Genomic DNA, 11,971 nt, shown 5'->3' with positions numbered 1-11,971 from the left:
TATAATATAATTAGAAAACACGAATTCAGTATAATATAATTAGAAAACACGAATTCAGTATATTATAATTAGAAAAGACAAATTCAGTATAATATTAGAAAACACGAATTCAGTATAATATAATTAGAAAACACGAATTCAGTATATTAGAAAACACGAATTCAGTATAATATAATTAGAAAACACGAATTCAGTATATTAGAAAATACGAATTCAGTATAATATAATTAGAAAACACGAATTCAGTATAATATAATTAGAAAACACGAATTCAGTATAATATAATTAGAAAACACAAATTCAGTATAATATTAGAAAACACGAATTCAGTATAATATAATTAGAAAACACGAATTCAGTATAATATAATTAGAAAACACGAATTCAGTATAATATAATTAGAAAACACGAATTCAGTATAATACAATTAGAAAACACGAATTCAATATAAACTGTCGTGTTATTTAGTCAGGGACTTTTCATGTTTAAAGAACACGACCTAAAGAGAAAGTAAATTTTGGAGAACACGGCCTCAGTTTATCCCACTTACCCTTGTTGGTTTAAAACGTTTATACACTTCTGATAATACAGTAGGTCCCACAGATAAATAGCGTAGCTCGGCATTTACATCATCTAAATATAATAACAGAAACACACACTAATTACACACCACACGTTATAGAGAAGAAAGATGGAGGACGAGATGAAGATGGTATTAAAGATGGGTTCCCTTATTTTCATAAATGATTACTTATATGAAAAGAAAGTAGAGGTGTTCTAAAAAAATTGGAAAAATACCAGTTTGTCTCACATGTCCATAATCAATTCATAATTAGCTAAATTAGAAGAGAATTACCAGCAGAATTCCAATGAGTGACCAATCAAGAAAGGTCAAATAGTCTTTTTTGTTTTTCCAGACTGTACAAAAGAACATAATGATATGATTAAGAATACATGATAAACCATAATCAAATAGATTGCTAAATTTGACACTAAAATATAAGGAAACCCATCTTTAATCTTTCAAGAAATATAATTGAGCTAAAAGATGGAGGCAAAGATCAAGCTGTAAAAAACATATGAAGGTTTACATACATCTACTGCAAATTCAAAATGGAAATTTTGGGTTTTTCGTTATTTCAATACATCAGTTATTTTAACCCTCTGGATCTAACTTCTCTTAATGAAGAAAGGCAATCGAATGCAGGGTGTATCAGGTAAAATTAACCTAAGCATAATAAATCATCTTCACAAAGTCAAGCTATTACTAACTTAGTACTTATACCTTGACTGCAATAGTCACCTTCCATGTATTTGGTTGTACACCAGCGAAGACAGTGCCCTCGATTGAAAGGCTGTAAACATTATGACTTTGTGTTCACAGATTTTCAGTCGAGGTCTTTGATTGGCTATTTGTGCTAGCGTACAATCCAAGCAAATCACTTCAATTTATAACTTCAATATACATGACAGGTGGCTAATGGAGTCAAGGAATTAGTAGGATGTTTGTAATAGCTTGACATTGTGAAGATAATACAAAATATGAAATCAATGATTGTTTTTTTTTTTAAATTTTATTCCTCCTAACCCAGGCATTAGATTTTCATTTTGAACAGAGCAGCAGAGAAGTTAAATAACTAGGAGTCAGGAGAAACAAGAAATAATAAAAAAATTGAGTAATATCATTAAGGTCAAAGAAAGATAAGAATGAAAATGTAAAAACATTTGTATTAAATACCAAAAAAAAAAAACAAAATCCCAAGAATACATCAAAAGACCAGTTTTCACACAATTCTAATGGTCAAGGGCACACAATTATAGAGGTCAAGGACACACATTTCTAGAGGTCAAGGACACACAATTGTAGAGGTCAAGGACACACATTTCTAGAGGTCAATGGCACACAATATTAGAGGTTAAGGACACACAATTAGAGTTCAAGGACATTTAAAGAAATCAAGGACACACATTTCTAGAGGTCAAGGACACACATTTCTAGACCTCACCTCTACCCTAGAAAACTTTCTCTTTATTTCAACCAGATATTGAGTCATCTTATAGCTGATCATGTCCAGACCTACTTCAACTATAAATATTTCATTTGAGATTATTAACCAGTAAATCCATTTTAACTTGGATATTAAAATATGAGACTTCCATTGGCAGAAAACTGGATCAACACAAATTAGCCCCACATCAAAATATTGTGATAAAAGAGAAACCGTCATCTGCACTTCAATTATGCGTCATCTGGGATGTAAGCAATACTATATGGAGACGACGGTTGGCCAAGACTGGGGGTACCAATAGGGGGGCAGACTGCCATGATGGGGCGACAACTATCAAGGTTTAGATCACAGAGAAGGTTCTAAAGATAAATTTTGAAAAAAAGAAGTGAATTGTGTATTCTGATACACATTAAGGGGCGAGAACGTATAAAAATCAAATAAAAAATAAATTGAAGGTGCAAACTATTTTCCAGAGGCCATACTGTACCCCTACTGGAGCCACTTCTTGTTATATTATGTGCAGAATGTGGATAGCAGTCTCTCCCTCGCCAAGATACACACACTTACTCAATTATCTTTCAGTATATCAAGAGTTACTACTCAAATTTAAACTCATTCCCCATATTGTCAATATAAAGTTACACAACAAATTTGTTTAACATTTGACCAGGTCTCTGTCATATTCCCAAGTCATAACTTTACATAACAATGTGGTCATATAAACAAGATTACGTACCATAATTAGCTAGCTGAACAATTAAATTAACCATAGACTCCACGACTTCAGCATTATCTTTGTGTTGATTATACGCCTTGATAATTACAGGTATCCCACAATGCCCTTCATTATCTTCAGACGTTAAAACTCGATAAGCACACTCTTCTGTATTAAAGATCAAATAAACCAACATACAATAAGCGTTCATATCTCAGAAAAAGAAAGAAACAACTCTTAATGTGCTGTGATACTTCTAAATGTCTTACTTAAGGATAATGCAAGACGTGTACGCAATGATGTTCAATTACCTCCCCTACATGGGTATCTATTGTTGTTATTGTTGTAAAACAGACACAGACACAATTTATGTATCTTTATTTGTAGAGTTTTGCCTTCCAGTGTGTCGAATAACTGACTGGCAAGGTAAAAACCTTGAGAAAGTCTGAATGAAAATGCAAAAAACAAAAATTACAGGAAAAAAAGTTGTACTAACCATCCGATTCCACCAGCCCTGTTAAAGCCATACAACTATTCTTAACTACTTTAGGATGACGGACGTGCGTTGATATTGCTCGTATAAGATGGCCGACACAATCTATCTCATTTACATAATCTAAGACAGCATCTGAAAAAACCAAAGAACATTCGTATAAGCGATAGATATAGTGGATCTGTTTGTTGTGGATCTATCCTATCCTAAAAGAGAAAATTCAGAATTGAAATAGGTTCAAACCGAGCTCGAAAGTAAAAAAAAAAAATGGAGGGTAGTATTTCCGAAAGCCATTCTTTAAAGGTAAGTCATCAGGTGTTATCAGTAAGAGAAAAGAGTTGAACCTTACCATCAAGTGACAGTGAGATAATGGCCGCTGCAGCTGATTCACAGACGTCAGGAGATGAGATGTGTTTTTCTAAACTCTTACAGACTTGTTTTAACGCTTGTTGATTGGAACAGATCTGAAGGTTATTTTCTGAAATAAAAATAAAATTGCTTTACCAAACATCGTCTTAATACCAGTAGAGTATGATATCATAAACCTTCTCTTATTCAATCTTACTGGCAGACAATATCTCAAATCATGAGAAAGTGTCGTCCAATATCAATTATCATTTCTTAACTCTATTGTCTTTACTTATTTACAGCTGGGTCAACTGAAATGATGAGAAATATTACTTATTCCACATCAACAAACTTGATTTGAACCCACAAACACCATTTGATCCACCAGTAACTAAGAAAATAACATCATCAAGATTGCAATGCTCTGAAACAGGGTTTTCAACTTTTCTGATTGTATTAACACTTTCAGGATCCCTATAAATATTTTCTCTAATAGTTTTTCCTGCAATCTTTTTCATAGCCTGACTGAATAGAACAACTTAAACTATAGTTGGTCAAAAATTTCATGCTAGACTACAAACGCCTCATTCACCCCAAACAATTTCACAATTACCACCCTGAGAATAATTACCCCCAGGTTGTGAAAACCTCTGCTGGAATGAGATAGTAAATTTATCCAAAATAAAAACCAGCCATTGAAAGAGATCAAGTAAAGGGGACCAATGAGTCTGAATGAATACAAACCATCAACTGCTAAATACCATAAAACACTACAACACGTAGATACAAGGTCTGTATTGTCAGGGAAAGTTGTTACAGCTGATAAAATATTATTAATACATCCTACTTCACCCATTACTTCAGACGCCGTGGCTGAAAATATAATATCTAATCATTGTAAAAACTGTGACGCCATGAAAGTCAAGGGTCCTACCCATTACTTCATAAACCAAGGCTGAAAATTAATCCGATTGTTTCTTTTGATTTTGATCAGTATAGTAGACCATGCTTATTCTATTTTACCTGATGATTATCATTGCTGATTTTGCCATACTTTGGACAAGATCTTGGTTACTGGAATTGTTTTGCATGTATGTATTTTATTTCAAGAAAAAGGTCCCAGTGTCTCAAAAAATTAAACTCACCATTTGCAGACATGGACATCAATAAAGTTACTGCTTTCTGTTGTAGTTCTTCACAATTAATATGTTGCTGAAATCAGAATTCAGGTAGAGTTACATAGAACTCTGTCTTTAACACACAGAAATATAATAATAATTAAGATAAAAACTCTTTATTTTACAAGGGTCAGAATTAGGCCTGATACACCAAGGTGACATGATCCTGTCTAACATTCATCCCATAGAGACAAACAGACTCTTTATTTTATATAGGACAGAATTAGGTCTGATACACCAAGGTGACATGATCCTGTCTAACATTCAGCCCATGGAGACAAACATAGACTCTTTATTTTATATAGGTTAGAATTAGGCCTGATACACCAAGGTGACATGATCCTGTCTAACATTCAGCCCATGGAGACAAACATAGACTCTTTATTTTATATAGGTCAGAATTAGGCCTGATACACCAAGGTGACATGATCCTGTCTAACATTCATCCCATAGAGACAAACATAGACTCTTTATTTTACAAGGGTCAGAATTAGGCCTGATACACCAAGGTGACATGATCCTGTCTAACATTCATCCCATGGAGACAAACATAGACTCTTTATTTTACAAAGGTCAGAATTAGGTCTGATACACCAAGGTGACATGATCCTGTCTAACATTCAGCCCATGGAGACAAACATAGACTCTTTATTTTATATAGGTTAGAATTAGGCCTGATACACCAAGGTGACATGGTCCTGTCTAACATTCAGTCCATATCTCAGCTTTGAATGTGGTTCAATACTCAACGAGTTCAATTTATTTGGAAAAATATGTCAAAAAACAGAGAATATAAAATTCAAACCTTCATAGCAAAAGATATAACTGAGATAATTTCTGATGAAAATAAAATGTCTTCTCCCTCAGCTGAAACAAAGAAACAAAGTATGTTTTATCAACAAACTAGTTATTTAGTACTATACACCATTACTACTCCGAATATAAAACTTGCCGCTCAAACAATCAAGCCTGGCTCCTGGCCTGTTATTAAAACTAGATGGGATCCGGTATAAGGACAACTAAATATGATGATTAAAGACAAACTGTACCTTTAAGAACGAGATTATTCAACACGGAACATCCAGCAATCTGAATGTCTTTATCATTGATATTATTTTTCATTGCCATGGCAACCAATTTTTTACTTCTATCATCCAATAGAACACCAGTATCTTTATCTGTTAGACCAATAAGCTGCTGTAAACCATCACGAACTTGTACCTCGTGATCAATAGATTTAGCAATATGTTCCAGTATCGAGAGCAAACCTTGAGATTCTTGTGACAAGGCAGCTGAAAATTGAAGAAAATACGAGTATAATTATCACATAATAGTGGAGTTGTTTGTTGTTAGAACATACAGATATAGACAATTACAGAATTAATTTGTAACAAGTTTGATAACTATTGTTGCCAGAGACTTAAAAACTTACAGGGAGAAAGGGGAATATAAAAACTTACAAACAGAGAGAAAGGGGAATATAAAAACTTACAGAGAGAAAGGGGAATATAAAAACTTACAGAGAGAAAGGAGAATATAAAAACTTACAGTGAGAAAGGGGAATATAAAAACTTACAGAGAGAAAGAGGAATATAAAAACTTACAGAGAGAAAGGGGAATATAAAAACTTACAGAGAGAAGGGGGAATATAAAAACTTACAGAGAGAAAGAGGAATATAAAAACTTACAGAGAGAAAGGGGAATATAAAAACTTACAGAGAGAAAGGGGAATATAAAACCTACAGAGAGAAAGGGGAATATAAAACCTTACAGAGAGAAAGTGGAATATAAAAACTTACAAACAGAGAGAAAGGGGAATATAAAAACTTACAGAAAGAAAGGGGAATATAAAAACTTACAAACAGAGAGAAAGAGGAATATAAAAACTTACAGAGAGAAAGGGGAATATAAAAATTACAATGAGAAAGGGGAATATAAAAACTTACAGAGAGAAAGTGGAATATAAAATCTTACTGAGAGAAAGGGGAATATAAAAACTTACAAACTGAGAGAAAGTGGAATATAAAAACTTACAAACAGAGAGAAAGGGGAATATAAAAACTTACAGAGAGAAAGTGGAATATAAAAACTTAAAACCAGTGAGAAAGGGGAATATAAAAACTTACAAACAGAGAGAAAGTGGAATATAAAAACTTACAAACAGAGAGAAAGGGGAATATAAAAACTTACAGAGAGAAAGTGGAATATAAAAACTTACAAACAGTGAGAAAGGAGAATATAAAAACTTACAAACAGTGAGAAAGGGGAATATAAAAACTTACAAACAGAGAGAAAGGGGAATATAAAAACTTACAAACAGAGAGAAAGGGGAATATAAAAACTTACAGAGAGAAAGTGGAATATAAAAACTTACAAACAGTGAGAAAGGAGAATATAAAAACTTACAAACAGTGAGAAAGGGGAATATAAAAACTTACAAACATAGAGAAAGGGAAGTATAAAAACTTACAAACAGTGAGAAAGGGGAATATAAAAACTTACAAACAGTGAAAACAGAGAGAAAGGGGAATATAGAAACTTACAGAGAGAAAGTGGAATATAAAAACTTACAGAGAGAAAGGGGAATATAAAAACTTACAAACAGAGAGAAATGGAATTTAAAAACTTACAAACAGTACTGCCTGATTCTTCCTGTCGTCTCTTTTTATCTATCATATAGATATCACTGAGTTCTAGACATTGTTTAATATAACTATTCTCTAACAATTCTCTATAAAATATACCAAGGTAGGCTTTATTATCATGATATATAGAATTCACTTGCTTCACTTGTTTAAAACTTTCTTTACCTATTGATACAGCTCAGTAAGAGTTTCTTTAAGTGGCAGTTAGTAACTGGGGTATGAATAACTGGACACAATTATATAGATAACAATTACTTTAATAAATAACTTTTCGGTCTTTATCAAGCAATGACTTTACAAAACTTTACCAAGAGACATTGTATTCTGTAAGTCGAAAACTGTGAAAAAGGGCAACAAACTCCAAGCTATAAAAAGAAAACTTACATGGTAGTTTTACGTTTTTCATGGGAATGTTTCAACATTTCTCGAATTAACCGAATCAAATCTCCCGAAAAACATTCAGCTATTTCTTCAAAAACATCTTCTAAAACTAACGGGCTCTCTTTTATTTCTTTTAACTTTTCCTTCACTTGATTTTCATCATAAAGAAAGGTTGTACAGAGCTCAAATAAAATACAACCCACTGCCCAAATATCACTTTTCTCAAAATAATGAAAATTATTATTATAGTATTTCAAACTACTAGACTGAGATGTATATCATCATTGAGGAATAACACCATCTCCTGCTGTTCAGTCACTGGCTTTAAACAGTGGAAGGTGAACTATTACTTATCCTGGTAAAATCTTTTAAAAATGTTCCCAAAATACACATGCACAGTGTCTTAATATTCAACCAATCTGAAAGGTCTGGACACGTTTGTCAAACCTTTAGCTACTGTTAAACAACATATCTTCTACTGCTCTCTAACGTATTAGGGGCCTACAGAGGCAATGCAAGCCAGTAAACAAGTGAAACATAAACCCATTTTTCTGCTCTCTAATTTATTAAAGGCCAACAGAATAATAATAATAAACTTACAAAGTGTGTTTCTGGTATTAGTACAAGCATCAGCCATAACAGTTGCTACACCAAAATCAGCTAAACATAGAGTCTGATTGTCTTGTAGGAAAATATTACTGGGTTTTAAATCTCTAGAATATAATAACATTCTGTATATAAACATAGATAAATACTAGCACACAGTGACTACTTCAAATATACAATTATAAAACATTAAGGATACAGTGTACCCTATATCGAAATAATCATCAAATCCCTTTTATCACAATACATTATGCATTGAGGCAATGATTAGCAATTCTGTACCCTAACAGTGACATCAGCTGTTCAGAAAGAAAAGTTACGACTAAGTTTGCTTGCAATAATAGAAATATATGAGATAATATGAGATGCCCAGGGTTTAAGTTAAGGATGCATTTTACAAGTTTAATAATTCTGACTCTCACCAATAAACTGACTGCTAGATGTCAGGTGTTAGAAGTATGAATCTAGTCTGAATTTCTCTTGTCTGTATATTACAGAGTTTTTCACACTCCCTCTCCCAAAAATCAAGGTCTACAGAGCGCAGAGATGTTGAGTAAAATGTACAAATTTTAATGGACATAAAGTAGAAATATCTATAAACAATATTTAATATACCTGTGAATGACTCCCTTCTTATGAACAAAAATCAACGCTTCAATAATTTCTCCCAGGTATTTTTTAACCGTAGATTCTTCAATCTTGTCTTTTTTATCTTGATAAGATTTAATGACTGTCTGTAAATCACTGTTTAGATAATACTGCATCACGATACATAGAAACATTGACGACGTCTGTAATATATTAAATAGAGATAAAGTTTTACTTTCAATAATTCTCTTAGTCATAACTAATGTCCTTTTTCTATGAGACAAAAATCCTGTTGTGTTTGAAATGAGCTATGTCTTTTATTGCAATGCTTTCAGTAAACTTCAAATAGTGACCACCTATATACTGTAAACATCAAATTAATGATATATTTAGCGGGAATTTGCCAATGTATCGTAACGGCCTTGGTTCAGCCTGATTAATGTCTTAATAATTATATATTTATTTTCATTATCCCAATCAGGTCATTTTACTACAAGAGAGATCTCGTATTAGCTTACACACATGAAACAATTTATACACAACATAAATACAAACAATACAATTAAAAGAAATCTGGGATCTGGTCGTAAGCGTCCACTCCACTGTACACACAGTCCCTAGTCTGTTGTTATACATGTTTTCATTGGTTTGTAGGAAGTGAATATAGAAATTATCATCTTACTGATTTATCCCAGGTGACGTAGAAATCTTTATAAGAACAAATATAAGGATGATGTAATTTCTGTAGTTCTAATGCCTGAAAATATCAATAAACATCTTCATAAACTATCTTAATATCTATCTTATCATAGGCTTCATTTATTGATCTGTCACAACTATTTTTTATTCAAATTCTAAATGTAAGAATAAACAAACCAAACACTAATGATCCCCAAATCAAAAACAACATTTTGGCGAAGCATTGGTAGCAGCTAATGAACATTTCACATAGCTAAGTATATCAATTATAAGTGAGTAAGTATATCATAAGTGATAACTGATATTCAGACTGATTCTATCTTTCATTCATTGGATGCCTGAAAAATACCATCTCAAAATCCCTTGCCTTAATCTGCCTTGCCGTATCAGTACAGGTATATTGAAGTATAAATTGTTATGTTTCACTATAGCTATTAATGGTATCTAAAACGTAAATGATAAGAGAATTATCTCACCTCTCTATAGGCCTCGTTAGCTTCACTCTCATCATGGCATTCAATCTATAATAAATCACATGAATTCAATTTTAAACAAAACTAAAATGGAAGAGAATTACTTACACTACCTGAATTACATGGTAGGCAGATTCTTATTATGCTCTCAAAATCAATTAAACTAAAGATGAAGTAATAATTCAGTTCTTTACAATCCATGAAAATATATATTATAATGTCATTCTCAGCAGGGGAGCCTCATCTTGTACCCTACTGGCCCTAGCACAAATCAATATATTGAATGTAGCCTACTCTATTTCCATAACCCATAAACATCACCATACATTTCGATTTTAGTGGAAAATTTAACAAGGAATAAAATAAAAAATCATACCTTCTTCAAAACATATTTTGATCCAGGTTCATCTTTACATTCTGCCAAATAAACACTCCCCTGAGCCCCTTTTCCCAGGCTTTCTAGAATCTGGAATTTAGGAAACAAGTCAATAGGCATGTCGGCTTTTACGTCAGACAGTTGTCAAAAAAATCAGATCAATGTACACCACTGCAAAGTCGAAAAAACTTTGAAAAATTATCAAAACTTACATTATACGACTCCATACTTGACAACAAGAAGCTTTTGTTACTGCGCATGTGCGTTGTTGAGAAAATTGACAAGAGTCAGTTTGATTGGTTGAAATCTTTATCCATATTTAATACTTGATTAACCAGCCGTGAAAATTTGCATTGATAACGAGAGACTGGTTAACCTGGTTTCTACTGTAAACAGAAACTTTCACTTTCTGTATTTTGACTTTGAAATGAAAGTTTGTTGCAGTTTTCTTTAGTCTACTGTCTTGGGTGAATCTCTATATTTGGGGTGGTAGCTAATAGCCTACTGAGCCGAGTCTTAAAAGGACTGGCTGTGGAATCAAGTAAGCACCCACAAAATTAGCATTGTACATAGCAATCTCTCCAACTGAGCCATTTTAGGCTACTACCAATGATGGGTTTAATACTCCAATGAGCAAAACTTGCAAAATAAAATGAGGGAATTGATGAGGACAGTGTTGAATAATGATCAAGTAGCATAGATAAGGGCATCATGGTATTGAAAAGGCAAAGTTTGGGCTTGAGACTTGAAGTTGAATGCATGAAGCCTTAAAAATAAACAAAAACTAGCTTATAAAATGTTTATTAGGACAAAAGCACAAGTAATAAATATCAATTATTAACTACATCTCACTGGAAGTTCTAGTCTATAAATAAATATTGCATGATTAACCAGTCCACAATAGTAACACAAGAAATGCTATGGTTACAGTAACTTTGTAATTTGCAACAGTCAAGTGAATAATGTACACAAATAGAATTTAATTAACTAAGCTGATATGATAATTTATCTTCGTTAAATACACATTACTGAATATGTTTTCATTTAGTCCTAATTGTAGCAGAACAGCACGTAAAATTCCCCTTTATTTCAATAACTCTAATCAATTTTAATGTTTATAGTCATCAGTAGGCCTAGGGCTATATAAACTGATCACTTATTTCATTTCAAAAACCCTAATTTTCTCTGTATTATGCAGTAAATTATAAGATATAGTCAAGTATATTGAAATGTGCAGTGATTACTGACTGTTTTAACAATGAGCTGGAAACCTTAGATGTTGTAAATGTTTTGATTAAGAGCCCAAAGGTCATAAATGCATTAAAAATTTAAATAATATTCAAACTGTCTTTACATTCACCTTTTAAAATATATTCTTATATTACAGATAAACATGGCATCAAAATTTCATTCTGATTAGTTTTACAGACAGCTGAAATTCAGCTCGTAAAGCTGAGAAA

At 32.5% G+C, this 11,971-nt stretch overlaps 1 protein-coding gene across 1 annotated transcript in view; it reads right to left on the bottom strand.

Moving 5' to 3' along the window:
* LOTGIDRAFT_237772 (hypothetical protein) overlaps positions 1-10,751 on the bottom strand; it is a gene marked incomplete at its 3' end in the record, with an annotated part of 11,738 nt that extends 987 nt beyond the window's left edge. The window contains exons 1-16 of the mRNA XM_009047794.1: positions 10,724-10,751; positions 10,512-10,601; positions 10,139-10,183; positions 9,646-9,720; positions 8,991-9,166; positions 8,369-8,482; positions 7,773-7,994; positions 7,374-7,474; positions 5,793-6,035; positions 5,549-5,610; positions 4,711-4,777; positions 4,310-4,438; positions 3,567-3,695; positions 3,221-3,352; positions 2,746-2,892; positions 551-633 (exon numbers count right to left, since the gene is read on the bottom strand). Coding sequence (XP_009046042.1) covers positions 551-633; positions 2,746-2,892; positions 3,221-3,352; positions 3,567-3,695; positions 4,310-4,438; positions 4,711-4,777; positions 5,549-5,610; positions 5,793-6,035; positions 7,374-7,474; positions 7,773-7,994; positions 8,369-8,482; positions 8,991-9,166; positions 9,646-9,720; positions 10,139-10,183; positions 10,512-10,601; positions 10,724-10,738 — 1,830 coding nt within the window. The 5' untranslated portion in view covers positions 10,739-10,751. The remainder of the gene's footprint in view (positions 1-550; positions 634-2,745; positions 2,893-3,220; positions 3,353-3,566; positions 3,696-4,309; positions 4,439-4,710; positions 4,778-5,548; positions 5,611-5,792; positions 6,036-7,373; positions 7,475-7,772; positions 7,995-8,368; positions 8,483-8,990; positions 9,167-9,645; positions 9,721-10,138; positions 10,184-10,511; positions 10,602-10,723) is intronic.
* Positions 10,752-11,971: the final 1,220 nt, after the last annotated feature.

The sequence above is a fragment of the Lottia gigantea genome (assembly GCF_000327385.1).
Source record: "Lottia gigantea unplaced genomic scaffold LOTGIsca_117, whole genome shotgun sequence".
Lineage (NCBI taxonomy): Eukaryota > Metazoa > Mollusca > Gastropoda > Lottiidae > Lottia > Lottia gigantea.
The sequence above is the reverse complement of the archived record's forward strand: the minus strand, read 5'-3'. Positions and strand labels throughout refer to the sequence as shown.